The sequence below is a fragment of the Sciurus carolinensis genome, chromosome 5, assembly GCF_902686445.1.
Source record: "Sciurus carolinensis chromosome 5, mSciCar1.2, whole genome shotgun sequence".
NCBI lineage: Eukaryota > Metazoa > Chordata > Mammalia > Rodentia > Sciuridae > Sciurus > Sciurus carolinensis.
Genome location: NC_062217.1, coordinates 167,503,605 through 167,530,777, shown reverse-complemented (window position 1 = coordinate 167,530,777; position 27,173 = coordinate 167,503,605). Strand labels below are relative to the sequence as shown.

General features: G+C 41.0%; 2 protein-coding genes across 2 annotated transcripts; one reads left to right on the top strand and one right to left on the bottom strand.

Moving 5' to 3' along the window:
* The first annotated feature begins 986 nt into the window (after positions 1 to 986).
* Positions 987 to 15,284, top strand: Nsmce4a (NSE4 homolog A, SMC5-SMC6 complex component). Its single transcript, XM_047554001.1, has 11 exons — positions 987 to 1,740; positions 2,454 to 2,531; positions 4,770 to 4,900; positions 7,350 to 7,501; positions 9,308 to 9,407; positions 10,008 to 10,098; positions 11,457 to 11,551; positions 13,045 to 13,093; positions 13,909 to 13,997; positions 14,076 to 14,162; positions 15,088 to 15,284. The coding sequence occupies exons 1-10, from the start codon at positions 1,458 to 1,460 to the stop codon at positions 14,148 to 14,150; spliced, it is 1,143 nt and encodes a 380-aa protein (XP_047409957.1). The 5' UTR covers positions 987 to 1,457; the 3' UTR covers positions 14,151 to 14,162; positions 15,088 to 15,284.
* Positions 14,489 to 21,468, bottom strand: LOC124985808 (uncharacterized). The gene is made up of 3 exons (XM_047554409.1): positions 21,248 to 21,468; positions 19,756 to 19,831; positions 14,489 to 17,868 (listed from the first exon to the last, which is right to left on the bottom strand). Exons 1-3 carry the CDS (start codon positions 21,466 to 21,468, stop codon positions 17,074 to 17,076), a joined length of 1,092 nt encoding a protein of 363 aa, XP_047410365.1. The 3' UTR covers positions 14,489 to 17,073.
* Between the last annotated feature and the right edge of the window lie 5,705 nt (positions 21,469 to 27,173).

Genomic DNA, 27,173 nt, shown 5'->3' with positions numbered 1-27,173 from the left:
CAGTACAATGACAACGATCAAAACAAAAGTTTATTGAATTGAATGAAAATGTTGCAGGTATTTTGGTCTAGAGTTTGGAATGAATTTCCACTGGGAGAACACTAAGCATTTGTTTCGGTCACTGTATGTTGAACTACAATAACTATTAGCAGTGTCTTAAGCCTTAGGGTATCGGTAGTTTACTTGATAAGGAGTGTGGAGGCAGGTGGTACATCCAGCAATTCAGCCAAGTCACTCCTTCCTCTCCACCGTCCTCAGAATTCTTGTCTTTCCTCAGGCTTGTCACCTCCTGAGTAGCAGATGACTGCCAACATGCCAGGCAGCATGTTCTTGGGTAAGAACCTCAGAGGAGTGAGGGTTTGCATTTCATCCTCATGAGGAACCCTCTCACATGTCACCTACGAGGACTCCATCACATGCCCATCTCTAGACCAGTCAATGGGAAAGAAAAATGAGAAGACCACCACCTACTGGCCCGGTGTCCACTGAAGAGGTAGGGCCTCAGCTATCGGGCAGCAAGGAGTAGTGCCACCTCAAGTTTAGCAAATGTGATGCACAAAACACAGTCTTGTGGGTTTGTGTAGTAATCCAGCTTATACTGTTGTTCCTTCAAAAAAGGGTGTTCTTAGCATCAAAGGGAGCTTGCGGGGAACATTTGCAATACAACCCATGGAAGGGCATTTACATTAATCTTCAAAAACTGTACTGAATACAATTCCATCTTCCTGAAACTTTAAGAGGTATTTTTGGAATATTCTGGCCTGAGAGTCAGTTATGAACAGCCTTCCGTGTTGGAGATTTTAAGCGGGATGGTTGACAGTTCACTATGAGAAAGTTCAAGGAGCCCCGGTCACTTTTGTTCCTTCTTGTGTCCTCAGAGTGGTACTGTAGGCTGCATAGAAACCCCATTTCACCGCCCCGCCCCCCCGGCTCTGGTCGCAGATGATGAGCCAGCAGCGGACCACTCTCCTCTTGTCCCCGCACTCGTCCTGTCCTGCTCCACCCCAGGGACTCGCTCAGCCAAGGGCTGCGTGCCCACGCTGTTGCCAGGCTGTAGCTGCGTCCTGGAGAGCTAAGGGACCCTGGCAAGATGGCAGGTCTAGCGGGGTGGGCCCGGGGGACCAGAAAGCCAAGAGTCTAAGACCCTGCAGTGCGGAGTAAGTGGGGTCGCGTTACACCCATGTGGAGGGCCCTGCGGGGCCCCGGCCAGCGCCCCCGGGTGCAGTGGGCAGCGCCCGGGCGCGCCGCGGCCCCGGCAGGTGCGGACCCCGCGCCCGCGGCAGCCCGGCGCGGCGGCGGCCCAGGCCCCTGTGCAGGCCTCCCGCCACAGGCGTCGCTGTGCGCTCGCGCCGGGCCCGGAGCCGCGTTCCGCCGGGAGCAGGCGCTCGCGCCGAGCAGGGGTTTCAGTTTCTGGCGCGAACTTCCGCCGTTCGGAAGTTGCACGGCGAATTGGCGCGATGTCTGGAGACAGCAGCGGCCGCCGGTCCGAGGGCCGGGGCCGGGGCCGCGACCCGCACCGGGACCGCACCCGTTCTCGCTCCCGCTCGCGGTCCCCGTTGTCCCGCCGCGGCGCCGCGCCGGAGCGCAGGGAGGCCCCGGAGCGCCCGAGCTTGGAGGAGGCAGAGCCGTCGGATTCCGGGGACGAGATGGTGGACCCGGCCAGCTTGGAGGCGGAGACCGACCACGGCCTGTGCCGCCAGATCCGCCATCAGTACCGGGCGCTCATCAACTCCGTCCAACGTAAGGCGGCGCCTCGGGGCGGCGCGGGCCGGGGCCGCGGTCCGCCTGCGCCCGGCGGCGGGGAGGGGCCGCGGGCAGGTGCGGCGCAGGCCTGGCGGCCGCGCCTTCCCCTATTTACAAAGTGCTCGTGTTGTCGCTGCAGCCGCACGACCTTGGCGGGGGGCAGCGGGTCCCCGAGGGGCAGGCTGGAAAAGCCGGAGGCCAGACCTGGCCGGCGACTCGCCCGAGCTCAGCCGGCCACTAGGGAGAGGACGCGAAGCCTCTGCTCTTAATTGCGTCCAGCCGGTCTTCGCGCGGGCGGCCGGCCCGGCAGCCACGCGTCCCCCGAGAGCTGCCCGAAAGGCACCTCCTCCCTCCCGACCACCGACTTTGAAACTCTGGGTGGGCCCGCGCGTCTGCTGCGTGGCCGCCCAGGTGACCCTGTTGCTTGCAAAGTTTGAGAACCGCTCCTCCTCGGAGGCTGCAGAGGAGCCAAGCCCTCCGGGTTAGGGGTAGAGGGAGCCGGGGTTTGCTTTTCAAGTTCATGCTGCTTAAGGCGGAGGGTCGCCTTTCTCCTTCCCGGCAAGTTGGTTAAAAAGGTGAAGGCGTTTCAAGTAATTATCCAGGAATCAGGGGCGGGGTTTGGCCTTGCCACCTCAGGTGACACAAGTTTGTTAACTACTTCTTAGTAAACGATGAGCACATTTTACCAAAGTTTGTGTTTTCTTACACAGAAAACCGGGAGGATATTCTGAACGCCAGCGACAAATTAACAGAGGTCCTTGAAGAGGCCAACACTCTGTTTAATGGAGGTAATTCATAGTTTTATATATGCTATTGTATGTTTTATGATCATTTAGTTTTATATAAGAGCCCAGTTATTGACATTACACAGTTCCCACATTTGTGATGGTGCTTTGCAGGGTTTGGAAGCTTTTTCGTTATAGCAAGAATGCTACTTTCATTGTGCACTTGCTAAGCATAGACTCAGGGATCCACGTGACATTCGGGGGTGGGTCCCACTATGTTTTAACAGGCCCGCCCCCCACGGTTCTGTTGTGGGTTCACAGTTTGAGAGCTTTACAGTGAATCACATTTATTGAATGGATGAACTGAAGAACTGAGCTAGACTCTGATGTCCCATTTCTTTTCCCTGTTCCTGTTCTAGTTTCTTGTCCCCCAGCTGTGGTCCTCCTGTAACCCGGTGGTGGTGGCCATGTCTGCAAGTGCACCTGTTGGCCTCCAAGGAGGAGGGGGTAATTTAGAGAACTGGACTGGGAGCTTTAAGAAAAGAATCTTAGTGTTTTAGTCAGCTTTTTCACTGCTGTGACTAAAAGAACCCATCCGGAACATAACAGGAAGGAAAAGTTAATTGAGGGCTCATAGTTTCAGAGGTCTTAGTCCGTAGAAGGCCCTCTTTGTTCCTTGGGGCTGGAGGTGAGGCAGAACATCATGGCGGACAAGTGTGGCAGAGGGATGCAGCTTACTTAGTGATCAGGATGCAGAGAGAGAGAGAGACTCCCTGCTCCAGATACAAAATATATACCCCATAGCCATGCCCCCAATTAACCACTTCCTCCAACCATATCCCACCCTCCTCCAGTTACCACTCAGTTAATCCCATTAGGATTAAGTCACTTATTAGGTTAAAATTCTCACAACCCAACTATTTCTCCTCTGAACCTTCCTGCATTGTCTCACATGAGCTTTTGGGGGACACCTCACATCCAAACCATAACACTTCGATTGAATTAAAAGCAATAAAAGTGGTTGTGGTAGCAGTGATTTGTGTTCAATGACAGGAAGGGGGTGGGGGTCAAAGAGTTCTAGGACACTCTTCAGACACTGTCCCCCCAGAATCCTCTCTCAATTCTGTGGGAATGCAAAGGGAGAATGCAGGCAAAAATCAGGGTGAGAGTCAACAGAACTGGTCCTGACAGCCCAGTTCCTCATGTTCTTCATGGACTGGGATACTTGCTTCTAGCCATTTCCTCGTATGGCTAGTGGCTTCAGGATTGCCACCTTTAACACTTCCTGTCGACATGCTCTCCAGTTGTGTCTTCTGCTCTGACTGCGGTACCACGGAAATTTCAGACAAAATTATTCTCTCACCTGGACCCTAAAAGTTGCCCTAGAAATAGAATTCTACTTTCTCTACATTCATGGATGTAATGTCTCTGTTCTAAATCTTTAGAGGTCCAGCAGGCATCTGTGATGTGATATTTGCACTTTTCTTGCAGCATGCCATGGGGCTGATGGGCAAGGGCCATATAGAGTAGAGCCCAGGAACAAGTCCATCCAGTAACCAGCTTCTGCCTCTGCCTGGCTTCCTTTCTCATTGTCACTTCTGCAGTGACTCTCCCGAAATGGTTAGAAACCTTTCCTCCGAGAACAAAAATGATGAATAAGAACAAAAACAAGTTCAGCAAGTTCTCCAGCTGAGACTTTGCTGTTTTTGTGAGGCTCGTTCAGGAAAGCAGTGCTATAAATGAAATGGCGTTGAGGAGCAAGCCGGAGGAGCATTTTTGTATTTTGAACTTGGCTGGACTGGTCTCTTCTGGGCTCCCACTTAGAGTTCTGCTCTGCAGGTGTTCCCAGACTGCTTTTTCATGCTCCCTGTCACCCACAGGGTGTTAAGCCCAGCACCCCCAGCCTTGCTGTTTCCTCCAGTTGAACCTTCATCTCTCCAAACTTCATGTCTCCCCTAGTGGACATTCGACTTATATCAGCACAGGTGAGAATAGTGATTGGAAGGGGTTATTTGAGTGTCACACATGATAGAGATTTTTGTTAAACTGGGGTTGTTAAGAGATTGTGGTTCAGTTACTTGGAGCATGAAAACTAGATAGAAAGCGGACTTTTAGGAAGACTGGTCAGTTTGGATTGAGATTTTGGTGAGGTGGGCACCAGTTTTAGAAAATAGATTCATTTTCAGCCTTTTGTGTGTTTTTTTTTTTTTTTTTTAAAACCCAGTGAGAAGTCCTAATAAGTAGTTGGAAATTTGGGGGAGGTATCTGTCAATAATGTGCTTATTTTCCTTTTCTCATTAGTGTCCCGAGCAAGAGAAGCAGTTCTAGATGCCCAGTTTCTTGTTCTGGCTTCTGATTTGGGCAAAGAGAAAGCAAAGCAGCTGCGCTCTGATCTGAACTCATTTGATATGTTAAGATATGTTGAAACTCTAGTAAGTTCAAAGCTATCCAATTTTAATGTGTTTTTTCTGTTATATTGTATAATTATCAACTTGGCATATATCAATCTGCAAATGGTCTTCACTTCATTTCCTTTTTTTCTTTTTCTGGTCTCAGAATCCTCTAAAGAGATCTTGCCAGATTAAACAGATGAAAGTAGAACTATGTGGTGGAATCTGGACTGGGAACTTAGAACAGTTTGAAAATCTCTTAGTGTTCTGAGGCTCTGGATGCTGTTATTCATAAATGGCCATTTCCTCAGTCACTTCATAATTGTCTAGATCATTCTCCAGAACCTGGGGGCCTTTTGCCTGGGCTAGGCTACAGTTCTCACTGCAGGGGACAGAGCTCAGCTGGAGATGTGAGTTCTGGTGAAGAGGCATATTTTGGGCTGCCTTTGAGAATATGATTATAGTTTTGTTTTGTTTTACTCATTTTTCTTTGCCTCTTAAGAAATTTGAATAGTTGTTACCTGAAATTTTTTGTTTTTAAATATTTTTAGTTGTAGGTGGACACAATAGTTTATTTTATTTATGTATATGTGGTGCTGAAGATTGAACCCAGTGCCTCACGTGTTGCTAGGCAAGCACTGTACCATTGAGCAATCCCAGCCCACTGTTACCTGAAATTTTAAAACTCTTTTCATGGATTTACTAAAAAACGTACACCGAGATTGACCTTGTGTCTTGCTCTGTTTTCGCTTTATTCTGCTCTGAGTCAACCTCTGTCCTAGCACAGAGATGCACATTGGTATGGACATAAAATTTCCAACTGGGTGTTTATGTTAAGTGGTTATTAAAATGATTTAGTACTGTGAGATCTGACCAGATGAAGTGACTATGTTGTAAAGGTTTGAGGCAGCCAGTTATTTCCAATTTGTTTTTTTTAATACCTTAAAATGTTCTCTTTTTCTTAAAAAAACAAAAACAAAAACAAAAAAACTTTGTGTGTGTATGAAATATAATGCCTTTAGGAAAAAGCACACTAATGTACAGCTGAATAAAGTGAACATATATCGGATAGTTTAAAAATTATTTAAAAAAAATAAGATTAAGCTCTGTACTTTAAATGTCATATCAGAATTAATCCAGAAATCTTAAAGCAGTAAATATAAAACCCTAAATTAATATTTGTCTAGACTCTGGTTGGAGAAAGCCTTCCCAAGTACAACATCAAACAGAGACTCTGTAAGGAAAAAACTGGTAGATTTGACCAGACCAAAAAAAAAAAAAAAATTTGCTTTTGGTACCGGGGATTGAACCCAGGGGGGCTTAATCACTGAGCCACATCCCCTGTCCTTTTTTTATATTTTATTTAGAGACAAATTCTCACTGAGTTGCTAAGGGCCTTGCTAATCTGCTGAGGCTAGCTTGAACTCTCTATCCTCCTGCCTCAGCCTCCTGATTTGCTAGGATTACAGGCGTGGCCCACTGCACCAGACAAAAATTGAAACACCCTCCCACAAGGGTGAGGTAGGATTGGGTGGCAAGAGAATGGAAGAGCTCCGACCATGCCACAGTGAAAGGCCCTTGTAGCCTTTCTTTGCTTTGAAGTTTGGTTGCCTTTAATAAGATTAAGCTCCTTGAGGGCTTTGTGATTATTGTTTACATATGATATTACTATTTTCATGTAATAATGCTCAGACATTTTACAGCATAATGCAATAAAAGTATTCTTTCATAAAAGTAAATTCAATGTAAATCATTTTCTGTAAGATAAGCTTCGAGATGAGAGAATTGTTTGACTTCTGCCAACTCTTCCCGGGAAGATGAGCAGTTCTCTCACGGCTGCTCTCTGGGTTTACGGAGGTTCTAGCTGAATAATGAACTCTAGGAAATTGGCTAACGATTAAAGTTTGAAAGCCAGGAACCTCCCTGTTCTGTTTTGGAGTTTTTGATTTGGGATGTGATTCTGTATTTTTATGCTAGTACAGCTCGACTGACAACTAGTTGTGGTACAAGACTCCCCAGGGGGCTCAGCTCTTCTAGCATTCTTGAACCCCTTAGCCTGCCAGGGGCTGCAGCAGGTTTCTCAGCTTGGCACTGAGCTGGGTGAGTCTTTGCTTTGGAGCCTGTACTGTGTACTGTAGAAGGCTGGGCAGCCTCCTGACTTCTACATAGATTCGATAGCGCATCAGCTGTGACCACCAAAAATACTTAGCCATTGCCAAAAGTCCCTTGGAGGCAAAATCATCCTGGTGGAGAACCACTAGTCTAAAGCATGGCATTTCTCACCCAGAGGGTGACGGATATTTGCCACAAAATGGTAACTTTGAGTAGAATGCATATAGAACACTGTTTTTACCATAAGAAATTGAACCAGCATGGTAAGATGCTGAAGACAGGCTTTGCCTCTGCCCCTTGGGGTTGTGCAGATGACTGGATGTGGTAAATGACTGCTTGTGGCTTAACTGGGGCTTTTTGTTTTCCTTCGTTTTTGTAGCTGACACATATGGGTGTAAATCCGCTAGAAGCTGAAGAACTCATCCGTGATGAAGATAGTTCTGATTTTGAATTCATAGTCTATGACTCCTGGAAAATATCAGGCAAAACAGCAGAAAACACCTTTAATAAAACCCATACATTCCACTTTCTGTAAGATTATTTTAAAAATCCAACAGACCAGCCATTTATAAATCTTAATTTTTTTTTTTTATTGTAGGGACAAAGCTTATTTGGTATTGCAGAGGTGACAGTCACAATGCCATTGTTTGGAGACTTTCTAAACTTTGATTTCAAAGTCCATAAACTCTTGTTAGAGAAGCAACCTTAAGGATCCCTCATCCTCTTTTACCAGGAAAGGATCTCTCCTGGTGTGTCGGCTTTCTAGCTCAGGGGACTTTGAGTCTGTAGCATATTGGTTTCATTTTATCCTCTCTGAAATCCTTATCATGTAGGAGGATGAGCGATTCTCTCACTGCTGCTCTCTGGGTTTTCAGGGTGTCTTGAGATTATCTAGCAGTATGTTTCAAGGACTACTATGAGAATCTGTCCTGTTGGATGAACACTGACCTATATTTGGAGAATGCTTGAGTCACTCCATATAAACAGTTCAGGTTTTAGATACAACTCTAAGAAAATTAAAAAAAAAATTTTCAAATGAAATTGGCTTGTCTCCATAGTTCCGACCTATGGAGAAACTGAGAATGGCCCATGCTGGTTCTTTTGTAAAACAGCCCCTAAGCCCAGTGGTCCTGTGCCCATAGGTACTTTCTCTACAGTAACCTTCCAAGCCGTCTCAGTCCATCCTTAAGTGTGTTAGCTCCTAAATATTTGTCTTTTCTAATTTGCCTTGAAACTTCCTGAGAGTGGTGGTGTCTCAGTCAGAAGGCTTTGGGGACATGGATTGCACTTGGTCATGGTCCAGGGCCAGGCATTTGTAACTATGTTCAGGTAACTCAGGTGCACATTGTAGGATAAATTCTGTATCTTTGATTTTTGCTGCTTAGTGCCAAGTGGTCATAAATTCTAGCATCTAAAGATGAAGCCTTAAACTCGATCTCATCAACCAACCCAGCTTCTAACCACAAAGAATTGCTTACAACCCTGTGCACTTGCTGTTCCCTTGGCCTCTGATGGCCTTTCCCCATCGTTTCCACCTAGCCAGGTTTACTTATCCAACAGGTCCCAACCTGGAAGCTTCCAGTAACTTCTTCAGAGGGGTTACCAGTGTATGATCAGATTTCCCAACCAGATCATGCCTATGTTTGGGTAGAAATCTCTGCCCGTACTTTCTTGTAGCACTTGAGGAACATCCTAAAGCAGCTTTGTAGACTAGAGCCATATTATGTTGAACTGGACCCGTGTGAATAGATATTTGTTCATCTATACCATATATTTTCATCTCCGCAAGTAGCGTGACCACATGGGTCTGTATTCTTGGGGCTTGGATCTCTATATGATACATCTATTACTGTACCTGAAGTTCTGTCTTTCCAGAAGGAAAAGAATTCCGTGGCCTTTCCTTGACTTCTTTTCCTTACGTGTGTGCTCTATAGTCCCAGGCGATGAACCTCAGCCCTGACACTGCTAGATCAGATTTGTGAACTTACTGGAGGGGTTTTGTTTGCTTTCCCCACTTGTTCATCCTTCCCTCATCTCAAAAGTTGGCTCTGTCGAACAGACTGCAGGCTTGCTGGGAAGACTTCACGGGTACTCACTGGCCTGCTGTTCAGAGCACCATGTTGTGCTTGAGGAGATGTTTGGTTGAGCAAGATCCTAGGAACCCTTTTAGAAATACAAAGGGAGCAGAAAGGATGTTACAACTTACCGAGAGTCTTATCAGCCTATATATTGCTGAAGCCTGGTCTGAATTTAATTATACCATGCTGGCTGCGTTTAGTTAGGAAATTAGTTTGTTTAAAAAAACAGAAAAAGACATGAAAGCATATTTTTCATTAGGTTGGGTTCAATACAAGGAGAACTTCCTGCGCCAAAGCCACGAATTGATCGTCCAAGAAAACATCATATGATAGAAGAGCAGAGAGCAATGCCTGCTCAGGTTTGTTATTTAGATGTTGCTTTTATAACCACCTAAAGTTAAAGTAGTCATTAATATGATTTACCTACAATAGGCCATGTTTTCTGAGCTTTAGGGATTGGAGTCAGCTTTTGCCATTTAAATAATTATTTTATTTGAGTCTTTAAGCATTTTAAGGGATTGAACACGGTGCTGGTGAATTCTTTGTTGTGGGGAAAGATAATGCCAATGTCCTGGGCATTGGAGGATGTTCAGCAGCATCCCTGCCTTCTACCAGATGCCAGTAGCACCTCCAGCACCATTGTGATATCCAAAAATATTTTGGGGGAAAAACTGCATCCAGTTGAAAACTATTATTCAAAACTGTTCTGTTTGTATTTTGCTATTTTATATTCAATGTGAAAATTGCTGATTTGGTAATGTTACTCCTCTACTAAGATATTAATATTAAAATGTTCCTGAAATTAGATAAATATTTTAATTAGAACATTTAAGGCAGCAATAAAAACTTAACAATCCTCAAAAAAATGTTTTTGAAGAGTTTGGGTGTATAAGAGAAGAAAAGATTGTTAGCTGGTGAGGAAGTCACTGAGCTTGATAATGCCTTTTTTCTTTTTCCAGTTGAAAAGAATGGAAGAATCTCACCAAGAAGCAACAGAAAAAGAAGTGGAAAGAATCTTGGGACTGTTGCAAACATATTTTCGAGAAGACCGTAAGTATGACACCAAATGAAAAATGGAACAAATTTATTTATTAAGACGCCACTTTCAATAAGATTCTTATTTAGAAGGTGTTTTCAGTTGTGTATAATCTTTGAATCATTTTGATTCTTTATTTTTGTATGTACTCATTCCCTTTAGAAAGCCCCAGTCAGAATTTTGGTGAAGTAACTCTTCTTTTTTATCTTAAAAAGATGGGGTATTTTAGCTGGGTGTGGTGGTGCACGCCTGTAATCCTAGCAGCTTGGAAGGCTGAGGCAGAAGGATCGTGAGATCAAAGCTAGCCTTAGCAATATTGAGGCACTAAGCAACTCAGTGAGACCCTGTCTCTGAAATAAAAAACAAAATAGGGCTGGGGATGTGGCTTAGTGGTTGAGTGTCCCTGAATTCAATTCCCAGTACCCACTGCCTCTGAAAAAAAGATGGGGTATTTTAGCTTGATGTGGTGGTACACCCTATAATCCCAGAGGCTAGGGAGGCTGAAGCAAAAGGTGTGCAAGTTCAAAGCCAGCCTCAGCAATGGCGAGGCGCTAAGTAACAGTGAGACCCTGTCTCTAAATAAATACAAAATAGGGCTGGGGATGTGGCTCAGTGGTTGAGTGCCCCTGAGTTCTATCCCTGGTACCCAAAATAAAAAGAACAGGGGATATGGCTCTGGGTTCTATCTGCAGTACCATAAAAAAACAAAAATGAAAAGATAAGGGTATTACAAAAAGATTAAAAAAAATAAAAAATGATGAAAGATAAGGGTATTACAAATGTGCCATAAAAGTGAGAAAAGCAAAAAATTAAGCACCTCTATTACTTTATTTCCCAGAGGTAGCCATTTGTATAACCTGATATGCTTATTTTCAGATTATTTTGTTTATGTCAGTTGTATAAACATGCAAGTAGTTTATTTTTTTCAAAGCTAATCATGATGTACACATCCTTCTGCAATATGACTTTTCTGTGTGGACATTCTTCCATATCAATACATACAGATCTCCCTTGTTCCTTTCAGTGATTCCCATTCTGTGGCTTTGTCATAACTGTATTCAGTAGAGCTCTATTAATGCATAAGTTATTTATTACATTTTACTATTTTATAAACTGCTGAAATGAAAAATTTTGTAACTGAGAACTTGTGCTACTCTTTCTGTAGGATGGCTTTTTAGGGGGTTTTCAGGTTAGCAGTCATACATGTTTTTAATACATAAGCCAAACTGGCCTCCAGAAGCATAGTTGATTTGTACTCCCACAGCAGGAGTGCTCTTTCCTTTGTATATGCCTAACAATAGAAAGTATGGTTGTTATTGGTAATCAAAAACGATCTTCTCTGTTTTGAAGAATTTTTTTCTTTCTCTTATAGCTGATACTCCAATGTCCTTTTTTGACTTCGTGGTTGATCCACATTCTTTCCCCCGTACAGTGGAAAACATCTTTCATGTTTCCTTCATTATACGGGTAAGATTTAACATTTCTCTAATTGCTTTTATATGCTTTTAAAAGGATAGGTAAGCTGAGCACAGTGGTACACACCTGTAATCCAGCTCCTTGGGAGGCTGAGGCAGAAGGATCACAAGTTTGAGGCCAACCTTGGCAACTTAGCAAGAAGACCCTGTCTGAAAAGAAATGAAAAAGCCTAGGGATGTACCTTAGTGGCAGGACACCTCTGGGTTTAATTCCCAGAATTGGGGTGAGGAGGGCAGGAGACATAATAGAAGCTATAGATGGGAGCTTGCAAAAGTATCTATATAGTATATATAGTTTATACTTGTAGCAAAACATTATTTGGTATGTTAGGTGGAAGAAACAGTTAAAAATTTGTGTGCTTGCCTTTGCCTTTTAGAAATTACAGATTGAGTGTCCTTAATCTGAGAATTCAAAATGCTCTAAAAAAAGAAACTTTTTGAGTACTGACATGATGTCACAAGTGGAAAGTTCCACAACTGACCTCATGGGATGGGTTGCAGGCACACTGAAAGCATCGTACAAAATTACCTCTGGATATACGTGTATAAGGTGTATATGAAACATAAATGAATTTCATGTCTAGGCTTGAGTCCTGTTCCCAAGACATTTAATAATATACAAATATTCCAAATCCGAAAAAATCTGAAATATTTCTGGTTCCAAGCATTTTGGATAAGGGATAGTCAGCCTGCGTGTAGAGAAAGAATTGTCAAAGTTTGGATGTGGAACTATAGATTGGATAAAGGTATGGTAAATTTCCCAAGTTTAATTGACATGCTTTGTAAGAGAATGACTTTTTCTCAAGAAATACACACTGAAGAATTTGGGAAGTGGGGCTGGCTATCATTCTCAAATCATTTATGCATAATAATTATATATACTAGAGATAGTGATAAAGTACATGTGACAAGTTAGTGATCAAAATAAATGTTACCATTGGTGAATATGGATACAGGATATATGGGAGGTCTTTATGGTAGTTTTATAGCTCTTTAACTCTGAAATCTTTTCAAATAGGTCTTAAAATAACTCCCAAGTGTACCGTTTGTTTAGACTGTCTTATAGCTTTAGGTTTCACTGCTAGACATGTGAGATGAAGTTGATTTTAACCTTTGACAAAAGCTTGTATTTATCAAAGTTTTTTTTTTCAGAAATAACAAAGGCATATTTTGCTAGTGACAGAATCGTGCATAAAAAATATGGAATATCCATAGTAAAATATGCATAAATTGGTTAAAGAGAGTTTTACTTAAGAGTCTCAGGATGGAGGCTGTGTCTGGTAAAAGAGCTGATAAGAAACCTGAGTGATACTCAGTTGTAAAGAAAGATGATAGAGAAGTCTGTCCATATCATCTCATTATTGTTGGTGCATATTTTAATTATCAGAGACATAGATTTTTCTAATTGAATGCTTTTTTTCATTCAGTGGTTACAGATTTTGATCTAAATTTTGGTCTTCTCCTAAAACCACATTTTTGTTTTAGGATGGTTTTGCAAGAATAAGACTTGACCAGGACCGACTGCCAATAATAGGTAAATGATTATATGTTTGGCAAAATAATTTATAGAGAAAATATATTTGCTATTAGTTTACGAAATGTATTTTATGAAGTGTAAAAGAGTTTTCACTATACATAACAAATTTTTGCAATATTGTACACTGCCCAGGTAACTGGAAAACACGACCATAGGTTTAAAACTTTGATAGAGTCACTGTCACTGATTCAACATCTGCTATAAAGATTAACAAAATTGATAGTTTCCCTTAATTTTAATTTAGAACGTTTATGATTGCCATTTTTGTAGTTTCCTTCTACCACTTTTCTGTGAAAGCCAGCTCCTCCTCCCCCAAGTTTCTATGACTCTAATTCTTATTTGTATAATTTCACTTTCTATTACTCATATGCTTCTAAGTTCTCTGTTAGAGAATCATGTACTTTCATTGCACTTGTTACTTTAAAAGTTCTTAATTTCATTTTAGACTCACAAGGGCTTTAGCTATTTGGTACGTAGATATATTTGTTTTCTTTTTTTTTTTTTTTTTTGCGGTACTGGGGATCGAACCCAGAGCCTCGTGCTTGCAAGGCAAGCACTCTACCAACTGAGCTATCTCCCCAGCCCTTATATTTAAGTTTTCTAATGTTTGAAATATTTTTTTAAATGGAAGCAAATGGGATTACTGCTACTGTTAACACTACTGTAGCAATTTAATAATGTATGAAATCCTAATAATATGGGCTGGTCTAAGTATCTTTTCAATAAAGGTTTCATTTCTGTTATTCATCAGTTGCTGTTCAGATTACCTATTCTGATTTGATAACCTTTGAAAACTTTTTTCTTTCAAACAGAACCTGTTAATGAAGAAAGTGAGGGAATCGACCAAAACACCCAAATCAGGAATCAAGGAATTATAGCTTTGAGTTACCGTGACTGGGAGGTAAAGCTCTGTATGTTGTGTTGTTTCTGATGGACTCGCTGTGAGCCCACTGTCCAAACATTCTTGGTTCCCTGCCAGGAGATCGTGAAGACCTTTGAGATTGCTGAGCCTGTGATTGCTTCAGGTCAGAGCCGGCAGAGGCTGAGTGCTTGACGCCAGCTGAAGGTAACATGTTCCGCGGGACAGCTGCATGGTTTTACCACAGTTTACTTGGCAATCCAAACCATACTCCTCCCGCTACCGCCCCACCCCATGCCAGTATAATTGGGATTTTGCTTCCCTCTAGTGCCTCATTCCTAGAACTGTGTAAGTGGTGAGAAAGGCAGAGGCAGCATGTGGGCTGGAAGTTTCCCTTCTCTGGGCTGGTTCCCTTGGGAGGTTTGCAGCTACAAACAGCAGGACTTTGTTCTTGGTTTGACCTTTTCCCCCCTAACAAACTGATTTTAGATAAGAGAAATTCTGAAACCCCCCCCCCCTCAGTGTGCCCATTAGGTACAAAGAAGAAAAGGAGGCTCAGGACAGTTACCTTGGAATGTTGTTAGTAAATGGACATTTCTGAAATCTGAATTTTGCTATGAAATAATCCTTCATTCTAATGCAGGGGAAGATGTCTAGAAAGAAATCTTGGTAATGATCTGGGATTCTATAGTGTCAACAGCTGTGGCTAGAAAGCAGAACCAGAATCTGTTGACTCTGCCCTACTTTAAAACCTTGAGCAAGTCACTTCATCTCAGTTTCATTTTCCTCATCTATAAGTCTCTCTAGAAAATTGGGGAATTTTTGAATAAGATTATTAAGTTTTTTTTTTTTTTCCCTAGCTCCAATTTTCTGTGCTTTTGAGAATTGAGAGCTTTTTGGTATTTAATGTAACCTCTTAATATGTACTTCAATTAATTGAACTTCTTTTGTTCCAATATTTGCTGTCAAAATATTTTGAAGGAAAGAAGTGAACAGATCTAAGACATTAATGTGGATTAACCTGGGCCCTATTTACTGAGGAGGGGCTAGTTGTTATATTTCACTTATATTATATGAACTTTTGGCTTATCATTTATAAACTGTTAATCAGTTATTTTTTTCTCCCTTTTAGGACTTAAACGGATAGTGAAATCCAAATGGAAAGCAGCATGTATTGTATATATTGTATGATTAAACATTTTTAAAGACAGATTGTTTTTAGTAAAATGTAGCTTTTGATAGTTAATGAATTTGTCATGGTTGTCTTTGAATAAAGGAAATTCACTGCCATATTCACAAACAGTTGTAATCTGTTTTATTCTTATTTTCTCTTCATGAGAGAGTTTCTCCTTTTTCCAGTCCCCTCCCATTGAAAATTTTACTTAGGTCACTATGCCTGTGGATCATTTTAATTCTTTTTATATCTCTAGCTGTAAAGTTAGCAGGTCAAGTCAATGAATAGGTTGTTCCATATGAAAAGATTGTTTTTTTTTTTCAGCTTAAAAATGGTCAAATGCTAGCAATTTCATATGACTGAGCCTAGGATTTACACACCAGGGACCATTAGGCCCTCTGGAAAGCCAGGATGGACCACTGTCCTCAGCAACAGCAATGCTAGATCTGTCCTGCTCATGTGTCAAATCTCTCCTAGCCTTTCAAGTCTGCCCGTGGTGTTTTCTGGGATTCTTTCTCCCATTTTCCAACTTTGTACTCTCATCATTTCTTGCTCCTTCCCTTTGGTGTTTGGGGTAGAAGTGCCTCTTTGGAAGACTGGATTCTAGCTCTTCCTGCCTCCTAGGAGACACTGTTCTATCAGTTATCCCCTCTTCCTGTACCTTGCTTTCCTTCAAACACACTCATCTCTCATCTGAACAAAGTTACCGTCACCCTCCAAACTATATCCTACCTCTTTAAGAATCACTTGAGATCTCTTCTGTCTGTTCTAAAACCATGACATGGGGGTACCTCCTTTTCCACCAATCTTCTGTTATGTCACTTTTACTGATTTCTTTCCAGATTAATTCCAGTGGATAAAGACTGTGCATTTGACATGTGAAACGACATCCTTGAGGACTGTTCCTTCCCTAGTTCCCCTTCCACTGTTTTTGCTGTCTTGATTTATATACATTTAAAGCTGGGTGCTGGGAGCCTGTAATCCCAGTGATTCAGCAGGCTGAGGCAGGAGGACTGCAAGATTGGGAATAGCCTCAGCAACTTATGAGACCCTGTGGTAAAGTGCCTTTGAGTTTCAATCCCCAGTAACCTCCGACCCCCCAAATATCAACAGCCTCAAAACTTTTCATAAACTTGTTGATAAAGCCAGATATACTTGCAGCATATGGGCTGATTTGAACATATATATGACACCCCCCACGTGCCCCAAATCATCTCCCTATATCCCCGTCCTGGCACTTTTACCACATTATTTCCTCAGACAGAAGCCTAGAATCTCTGTTCCTCTGCAGCCTCTCACTGGCCATACTTCAGTCAGTAACTAATTCCCACCTGGCCTCTCAGTTTTCTCCACTTTGCCCAGGTTGTGCTACAGACACACATGGTGTCTTCTGCTTCCTTTCAAACCAAGATTTCTTCCAGACCACTCATCAATTTCTTAGTGATTGCTCAGTGCCTTCAAGATTTTAAAAATCTGAAGTTCTCAGTGCTGGTTCACAGCCTTGCAGGATCTGGCCCTTTGTCTACATTTCCAGACTCACTTCCTTTTCTATAAACTCCAGCATTTCTTCTTTTCTTGTTAAGCATCTTTACTGAATTGCCATACAATTCATCCACTTAGAACAATTCAGTGTTTTAAAATTATGGGTTGTGCAATCATTGTCATAATCTATTTTGGGACAATTTTTTTGTCCTCTGAAACCCTGGACCCATTTGCTATCACTCCCCCTTCCTCATCTTCCTTACCCCTCAGCTCTAACCAACCACTAACCTACTTTCTGCCTACAAATTTGCCTTGTCTGGACATTTCACATAAATGGAATCACACAACGTATGGTCTTAACCATAATTTTCAAGTATGCATGTTGAGTTGCCTTTTCATTTGTCTACTTTCTACAATTTTACTTCAATAAATAAAATGTGTAAAAATGCAATAAAAAATAATTTAAACTTTATTCTTTTTTAGTTGACTTCTCAGAAATGGCGGTATACTCAAGAACTCCCTTCGGAGCGGTATTTTAATTTTATCTTCTTTTGATTTTTCCATCAGGACACTCACTTCTATACGTGCTTTCTGGTAAGGTTGGAAGATGGGATAAGCTGTGACCCTTTCAAATACTCTCTCCTCCTTCTCTACTTGAGGTTTTAGGGGAGGAGAAGCTTGATTGGAGAGCTTCCAAGCTTCCCTTCGATCATTTCTTTGCTCTGTGAGCTCTCTCCCTCGAATCATTCGATCTTGATGCCCCTTCATCTGCTTCTTTGCCCATGCTACCTTGTGCTTTCTGGTTTTCGTTTTGTGTGTTTTCTGGCTCTCTTCATTCTTTTCGTCCTCCAGTGTTAAGATTTTGGGGAAAAGCATTTCACTCGGAAGTTTCTGAGGGAGTAGTTGATACTTGTGGTCTCTGAGGCCCCTGGCTCGTTCAGCTCGGTGTATGTGTTTCTCTATGTGATTCAGCTCCCTTTCAGACACTAGATAACCCCACGCTTTAGCATCTTCTGACTTTTCACTTTGTGATTTCTCCTCCTCCTCCTCCATTTTCATTTCCAACTTTGGAACCATTTTGTAGTCCCATGCTTCTTCCATCAGCATTTCTTGATATTGCTGGTAGTAGTATTCCTCTGCTCTAGCAAATTGGAAGTCAAAAGATGTGGCCTTAAGTTTTTCAAGTTCTTCATTCTCCTGTTGAAACTCTTGGACTAACAGTTTTCTCACTCCTGATGAATGGATGCCACCTAAACCCTTGTCAAAGGGAGTGATCAGTACTTTTTAAGTTAGAGGTCTTTTATTCTAGTTCCATACCACAGATCTAAGCAGGCTACTACCCTGCCTGGTGTGCCTATATTGTGCTCCAGTTAGGGCCCTCAACCATCTGTGCTTTATGTTTTCATCTTCAAACCTCGTATACTCCTCTTCCCTCCTGCAGTGTTCCCTCCTAGTCGAGGACTTTGCCTTAGGTTTCCTTGAGAAAACAGAAGCAGTCACCCACGAACATGCTGCTCTTCCACTGCTAAGTCATGGCTGCCCCAGATTGCCTTCCTGTCCTTACAGTGGAAACATTACCCCTTGCCTATTAAAAATCATTCTTCCACCTGTGCTTGTTGAACTTATTGAATTACATTTTTCGATCATCAAATTCCCTTTCCTATATCATCAAAAAAAAATTTTTTTTTTGATCACTTCCATCAGCATAAAAATATGCTTCAGTATATCATCTTTACTTTCTCTATTTCCCCCTCCTTCCTTTACCATATTATCCCCCCTTTTGCATGCCCCTCCACAGTATACCCTGAAGCAGTAACCTATAATTCCTCTCCAACTGCTGACCTCATGTTTTCTCCTCAGATTACTTCCACTGAGTTTCCAGCCCTCAGTGCTTCTCTCAGACTGCTCTTGTTGATGTCATGATTGGTCTCCAAATAGAAAATTCAGTGGTCTCACTTCTGTTCCTCTCAGCAGTGTGTAACAGAGATGATTGATCACTGAGAGTTTTCACTTTCTTTTTTGACTTCCAAACTACTGTGGAGGGGATGCAACTAAGGTATCCCGAACTTAGACCAACCCAGCCATTTGCTGAATATCCCCAAGTGACTGAATGTCCCGATTCTCTTCCTACCTAATAGCCATTCCTCCTTCATCTGCCTTACTGGTCTGTCTGTTCAGTGTAATGCAGGAAAATACACAGCAGAGGAAATAAACTTGAGATACAGCATGGACACTCTTAGGCTTCCTTGGATAGGGATGCTTCATTGAGCAAGGTGACCCCCCACATGTCAGGAGTGAGAACAGGGGTGACTGAGGCATTGGCCTGCACCGCCTCTCAGCGTCACCTCTCAGCGTCACTGTGTCCCTGACACCTCCACTTGTTTCATCCTGTTTTCACCTTCTCACCCACTTCTAATGTGAAGAGATCCCTCACATCCACATGTCACTTCAAACCTGGTGACTCCACCCTAGAATATATGCGCAGTTAGTTCTCTGAATCCACACTTATGTCCTCTGTCCCCATGTCGACCAGACTAATTACTTCAGCCAGAGTGATCTTTTTATTACATAAATCTAAGTATGTCACTCCTGTGTAAAACCCTGGGATTAGGGCCCTATTGGTTTTATGAGAAAATCCCAAATCCCAGTATGGTGTCTATAACCTGGTGCCTGATCACCTCTCAGACAACTTTCTCAGCCCACTACTTGTTCACCCTTCTCCAGCCATACTGAATTCTGTTCCTCAAACTGTATTCCTGTTCCATGTGTTTTCACTTTATTCCTTTATCTGCTCCTAAACACACACACGAGCAACTCTGACTACAGTGCTCATGTTTACAGTTTTTAGATTTTGGCTTACGTGTTAATTCCTCAGGCCTTGTGCATGCTCATCAGGGAAGACCCAGTCCTTTCCTGACGATCACAATTTGTGATTACTGGTTGCTTACTAGACCAGGTGCCACCAGGGCATGAGTTCCTTTTGTTCAGTGCTCCAGCCAGCACCACTGGTGCTCAAAGAACCAAACTAAACAGGCAATACACTTTGCCTTAAAGAGCCTTTTCTTCTTCATTTTTTTTTCCTTCTATGCTAAATGTGTTATCCTATTATTGAATCCAAAGTTCAAGGAAAATCTTTTTCCTCACCTTAATTATCTTTTCTAGTGGGGAATAGCAACCCACTGCAATCCGAGGGTCTTGAATATTTTTAGCCCAGGCCAATCTAGAAGATCAAAAAGAGATATTATACCAGGATTTGGGGAAAGCTGTGAGGGAAACATGCACTGGAATGAGTAGCATTAGGGAACTGATTTGGGCCCTACTTTCTATATGGAGCAGAAGGCACTTGTGTGTTCTGAAGGATAGGAGGACTCTTTTACTCCTTTGAAGTAGTGGGGACTGAACACAGGGACACTTGACCACTGCACTACATCCCCAGCCCTCTTTATTATTTGTTTAAATTTTGAGACAGGGTCTTGCTAAGTTGCCATAGCTGGTCTTGAACTTGGAATCCTCTTGCCTTAACCTCCTGAGTTGCTAGGATTACAGGGAGTATCACTGCATCCAGATATATGTTTTAACTTCTTTCCCTGAAGCAGGGAAGGAATGCACTCTGATAAAAGTATAAACAAAGAGCCATATTGAGTTTGAGCTTGCAACTGTCAGAAGCATCTTTATTTTAACCCTTGAGAGGGAAGACCGAGTTGCTATTTCAAATACCACAAAACAGTTTTTGTATATCTGGAGTAGAACAAAGAACTTAGCTTTAATGAGAAGCTTTAATTTTAAATTTAAATGCGGCTATGTGTAAAGTTACTAGTAATGATTTCTAATAAAGTTATCTACTAGAACATGTTTCATGATTCTGGTCAAAGTTTACTTTTTAATAGAGAAAACAGGTGCAATGGTGCACCTAAAATCCCAGCAACTTGGGAGGCTGAGGCACAAGGATCACAAGTTCAAGGCAAACCTCAGTAATACAGTGAGGCCCTTCTCAAAAAATAAAGGGGCTGAGGATGTAGCTCAGTGTTAGTGCACCCCTGGGTTCAATAACCAGTATTGAGCCCTCCTCCCCCCTATAGATAACAAGGTTTTTTTGCTTTAAAAAAAAAATCAGAAAAATATAGCAGAGAAATTTGCCTTTTAAGACCAGCACAGTCACATTTAGGCATCCTAGAGATCTCTTCTTAACCTGATTATTAAGCAGATATGATCTATGTTTAGCAACCTAGTTTATAAATATTGTTCTCTCTGGCTTCTCTTAGCAACAGAAGAAAAGGATTTTGTAACAACTAGAACAAACTGACAGCATATTTGTTAAGTAAAGCTAATTTCTTAAAAAGATAAGACACGTGTCTGAGTTCTTATGTTTCCATAGCAACATTTCTTGAGTTTACTATATACCAGGCACTGTACTACAACTCAAATGGATCATTTTATTCGATCTACTAAACAACCTACTAGGGTACTGGAGGCCATGAGAGGGCAGTGACTTCTTAATTGGCCCAGCATTAGTTTCAGAGGCCTGCTGTGTCCTGCACGACTCCAGAGCACATCACTTTTTTCCTTGTGTTACACTTGTTTCCGGGTAAGAACATTTTCTTGCCTGTACCCAAAATGGAAGGAAAACGATACCTACTGTTCTTCTGCACTCAGCCCCAACCACTCTGAGTCTGTCACCACAGGAGGCTGGGAGAGTGGGGCCTGCATTGCTCTTTGCTCCTTTGATGGTCCCTCACTGTGACCTCTCTTCAAAGTTCCTTTGGTCACTTGCACTGTTCTTAGATCCTTGTGCAGATTCTCTCCAGTGTCTTCGGCTTTAGCCATCTCCCTGTCACTCGCCAGCTTCACATACAGCATCTTTGCTCTTCGCTCGCTCAGCCCCTGCTCCCCTGAACTCGCTCCAGTGCTCTAATCTCCAATTTTCTGTTCTACAAAGTACTGGTTTCTAGCCTCTCAAGTTTCCAGCCCTCTTTCATTCTCAACTGCCTACTGTTGATCCTCCAGGTGCCTTGGGTTGATTTCTAAGGCAACCAGAAAGAGTCACAAGCTTTTCTGTGTGTCATCACTATGCCGGATGGAGACTACTGTGAGGTGGTGTGAAGACACAGTTGTTGGCAGTGAATGGACTTCACTCTGTGAGCTGGGCTGAACTGCTATAGTCAGAATCTAGAAGGGTCTGTTTGCAGACACAGGCACCATTTTAGTGCCATCAGAGAGCTTCTTTTGAGGCAGCAAGGGCATCTTTCACTTTTGTTTTTGGTAAGACTGTATATTCTCCACCGAGATGGAACCAGCAGAAAGCCTTGGAGCTGGTCCTGCAGGCGCACTAGGGAAGGAGGGAGGATGCACTAGTGAGCCAGTGGTCTGGTCATGGGTCTCATCATTCCCGAGCTGGTGTTTCACTTAGCTAAATGCTGCCACAGAGCTTCTGAGCTTTAATATAGTTTAGTATCAAAATCAACTTATGCTCATAATTGGTCATTAAAAAGATAGGGAATCATTAAATATTTCAGCGTTGAAACACAAACTATAGGTTGGATCTTTCAAAGAATGTACCCATTTCCTCTAAGTTGTTTTCTTTGTGGGCTCAGAGGTGTTTGTAATATTTATTATTCTTTTAATGTCTGTGAGATTAGTACTGACAATTGCTCTTCAATTTAATATTGGTAATTTGTCTTCTCATTTTCCCTATGGTGGTCACCATGAGCCAGGTACTGTGAGAAGTGAGAAAAGGTAATATTGTATGTAAATGAAATAGAAATCCTATGAAAATGGAATAGAAGCCTCTTTCAAAGAAAAACATGCAATTCTGAGTGTGAGCCTCCCTTTTAATATGACCATCTGATATTTTTTATCCTGTTAATATAACAGAGCAATTGCTTTTCAAATGTTAAGTCAGCCTTGCATATGTGAAAGAAATACTACTGGTGATGGTGTATAAATCTTTTATACAGCCTCAGATTTTGATCTGCTAGTATTTTGTTGAAAATTTTTGTTTTTATGTTCATGAGAGAGATTGTTGTGTAGTTTTCCTTTATTGCAATGTCTTTGGTTTTGATATTAGGGTAGTGCTGGCCTCATTGAATGAGTTAGTGTTTCATCTGCTTGTATCTTCTGGAAAGGTCCATAGAGAAGGTATAATTTCTTCCTTAAATATTTAGAACTTAGTACTGAACCCATTTGGGCCTGGAGCTTATTCTCTAAGGTTTATTAACTATTGAATGAATTTCTTTGATATAGGCCTATTCAGATTATCTATTCTTGTATGAGTTTTGGAGATTATATCTTTCAGGGAATTAATTTATTCCCTCTGAGTTGTCTTATCTGTGGGCACAGAGTTGTTATAATACTCTATTATAATCCTTTTAATGTCTATGGGTTGAGTAGGGATTGTTCTGTGTTTATGTGGTACTGGGGATTGAACTCAGCACTTTGTACATTCCCAGCCCTTCCTCTTCACTTTTTTTTTTTTCCCTCGTAAATATTTTATTTATTTTTTTATATATTTATTTATTTTTTTTTTAATTGTATACAAATGGGATACATGTTGTTTCTCTATTTGTACATAGAGTCAAGGCATACCATTTGTGTAATCATACGTTTACATAGGGCAATGATGTTTATTTTTTTTTCCCTTCCCCCCCACCCCTCCCACCCCTCCTCTTCACTTCTGATATTAGTAACTTGTCTTCTTTTCATCCCACAAACTTCTTTTTTTTTTTTTTTAGTACTGGGGGTAGAACCCAGGGCCCCACATATGCTAGGTAACACTCAGAATAAGCTGTATCTTCAGCCCTTTTTTTTTTTTTTTTTTTTTTTTTTTGGATTAGGGATTTAACCTAGGGGTGCTTTACCACTGAGCTGCATCCTCAGCCCTTTTTATGTTTAATTTGAGACAGGGTCTTGCTATGTTGCTGAGGTTAGGCTTTGAATTCCTGATCCTCCTGCCTCAGCCTCACTAGTCTCTGAGATTACAGGTGTGAGCCATTGCGCTGGGCTCCTTTTTTCTTAATTATTAGAAGTTTATTAATTGTATTGATCTTTTCAAAGAACCAGCTTTTGGTTTCATTGATTTTCCTCTTTCCACTTCCTGTATGATTTCTGCTCTTTCATTGTTTTTTTCTTGTTTTGTTCTTTTTCCAGTTTCCTAAAGTAGTTTACTGATTTTACATCTTCTTTTGTAATATATTTACTTAATATCACAAATTTCCCTCTAAGCACTGCTTTAGCTGTATCCCACAAATTTCAAGTTGTAGTTTCATTTCCTTTAGTTCAATATATTCCAAAACTTTTCTTGAGACTTCTTTGATTCAAGTGTTATTTAGAAGTGTGTTATTTTAATCTTCAAGTAGTTTGGCATTTTCCAGCTGTTAGATTTCTGATGCAATTCCATTGTAGTCTCGGAGTAGACATTGAATGATTCATACTCTTTTAAATTTAAGGTGTTTATTGTCCAACATGTGGTCTACTTTGGTGAATGTTCTGTGTGAACTTGAGAAGAATATGTATTACTAGTATTGCATGAATTCTATAGCTGCCAATTAGATCCATTGGATTAATGGTACTGTCTGATTCAACTATATCCTTATTGATTTTCATCCTGCTGGATCTGTCACTTACTAATATTTGTGAAGTCTCCTCATTGAAATTCTTGGTATATATGATGTATTTGGCCATTCTGTTGATGCATTTACATTAAGGAGTGTCATGTCTTTTTGGAAAATTGATCTCTTTATTATTATATAATGCCCTTCTTTATCCTTAACCTGGCTTTTTGTTTTTAAGAAATTAATGTAGTTATTCAAGTTTCTTTTGGTTTGTGTCAGCATGGTATATTTCTTCATCCTTTTCTTGTTAATCTGTTTATAGATTGGGTCTTGTAGTTGGGATTTTTTTTTTAATCTACACTGATAATCTTTTTAATTATTTTGAACCAGTTAGAACAATTAAAACAAATTATTTTACTTCCATTTACTCCTTCTATAATGCTCTTCTTTATGAGGAAAAGCTTCCTGAATAACATTTCTTGCAAAGCAGGTCTACTGGAAACAAATGCACTCCATTTTTGTTTGATAAACTCTTTTACTTTTGAAGAATAATTCTCTATATAAAGAATTCTAGTTTTTTTCTTTTAACATTTTAGAATATTTCACTCTTCTTCATGCTTCCTGGTTTCTGAAGAGAAGTCAGATTTAATTCTTGTTCCTCTATACAGGTTTCTTTTTTCCTCTGGCTTCAAGATTTTCTCTTTGATTTCCTGCTTTGAATATGATATGGCTATATGTAGGTTCTTTTTTTTTTTCATTTATGTTGCTTGCTTTACTGTATCTCTGTCGGTGTAAAATCCAAAATAATTTTAAAATAAAATTTTAAAAATTCAGTTCTCCAGTAACACAATAGGCAGGTGCTCAATAGCCATGTGTGACTAGGATCTACCATACTGGAGAGCCAGGTCTTGTCAGTAGAGAAAAGGGGTTCAGTCTAGGCCTCTTGCAGTGAATGGCCCACAGAGGAAAGCATTTTCTAGGACTCTGCCATTACTAGTGCCTGAGAGCGCTCCTATTTATTCCCTGTTTCTGTTCATACCACTCCCCCTTACTAAGTGCTCCTCTTCTCTGCCTTCAGGTTACTTCTCTCTCTTACCCTGATTTTTCTGGTTTAACTTAGGTTCCATCTACTTAAACACCTTCTTTGGAAGGAAAGGATAATGTTTAACTTCTTCCCTTTAATTCAACACATATCAACTGGGCCTGCTATCACCATGCAAAGATCCTTCACATCACCAAGACTTACTAATGAGCTGCATTCTTGTGCTTACAGACTAGATGTCACATCTGGTAATATAAAAAACGTTACTAAACTGAATATAGTGTTTTCAGCATTTTATTGTTACATAAGAAAAATAAAAACAAAGATAACTTGCTAGTATCTCATCAATAAAAAGACATTATAATAGCGCTTCCCTTTCTCCTTCAAAAGGAAGAAACTAACTGATGCTTAACCTATTTTTTCCCTTGATTGGATCTGGAAGATGAAAACTGTCTCTGACCTTTAGCAAAATATATCCAGGAACCACTGCTCTGTGTAGATCCAAACCTCGTATTTAATGATGTTTTTCCTCTCCAGTATTTTATTTTTATAATTATTTCTTCCTCCTGTCATATGGCCCTTACTAGTTGTGTGACCTTTGGCAGGTTATTCAGCCTCTCTGGTTTATGTTTACTGTCTTGTAAAATTTCTGTAAGGACTAAGTCAATTAACATATATGCCTATTGCTCAAGGCTGGCATGTTTTGGAGTACACTGGTTGAAGATGATTTGGGCATAAGGTTGAGATTTCAATGAGACAGAAGTGAACCGAGACAGGAATATGGTAGTGTCCCTTACCTGATGGGGATGCATTTCAAGATCCCTAGTGAATGCCTGAAACTAACCACTGAACCCTAAAAATACTGTTTTTCCTACACAAACATACCTATGATCTAGTTTCGTTTATAAATTAGAAACAGTAGGAGATTAATGGTAATAACTAAAAATAGGACAATTATAATATACTAATAAAAGTTATGTGAATATAGCCTCAAAATATTGTACTGTAGATCTTGGTAACCTAAACATTAAAAAGAATTTTTTTTTTCTTTCTTATTGAGTCAAGAACTTAAGTACTTAGGGCTTATCTTTGATGTGTCCAAATTGTCAGTATCATGCTCTTTCACTTTGGGGCTGTAAGTAAGATAAGTATTACATGAATATAAGATTTGCAATACCTTTACAGTCAATCTGATAATTGAGACAGCTAGCAAGCTAATAGGTAGGCAGTATATACAGTATGGATCTGTTGGACAGTGGGATGACTTAGGTAGTACAGAGTGGGACGAGATTTCATATGCTACTCAGAAAAATGAACAATTTTACATTTATGAATCATATTGGAATTTTACATTCATTATTTTGGACTGTGGTTGAATGTGAATAATTGAAATCAAGAAAAGTGAAACCAAAGATTAGGGAGGGACGGCTATATAAGGAAAAAACAAAAAGCCTCCTGGCCTCTACCTTCTGCCCTAAGCACTGCATTCCACCGTTTCATTCCACAGGACCTTGCTGTCACTCAAAATGAGAGCCCGACCATGAAAAGACTGGGAATCAAAGAACAAAATGGAGAGCTGGGAAGGGAGATCACACATTCAAGGCCAGTCTCAGCAACTTAATGAGACCTTGTCTCAAAAATAAAAAGAGCTGGGGATGCTGCTCAGTGGTAAAGTGCCTCTATTCCCAAAAAACTAAAAAAACGAAAACCCAAAATGAATGAAGCCTCTTATAAGAAAATGAATACTGAAATGTAGCAATGGAGGAAGAGGACCGGGAGAAATCTTGAGGGGCCTGGGAAACCCTACACAACCATGGCCATTCAACTGTGTGGAGGTACAAATGATACTCAGCAACATAAGGCTCCAGGTCAAGAACCTCAACTTACCTTGGTACATCTCTTAACACAGCAGACCTGGAGCCAAGAACAGTAAAACTGACCTCACAGGTTTGTTTTTCTGTGGTTCATGATTT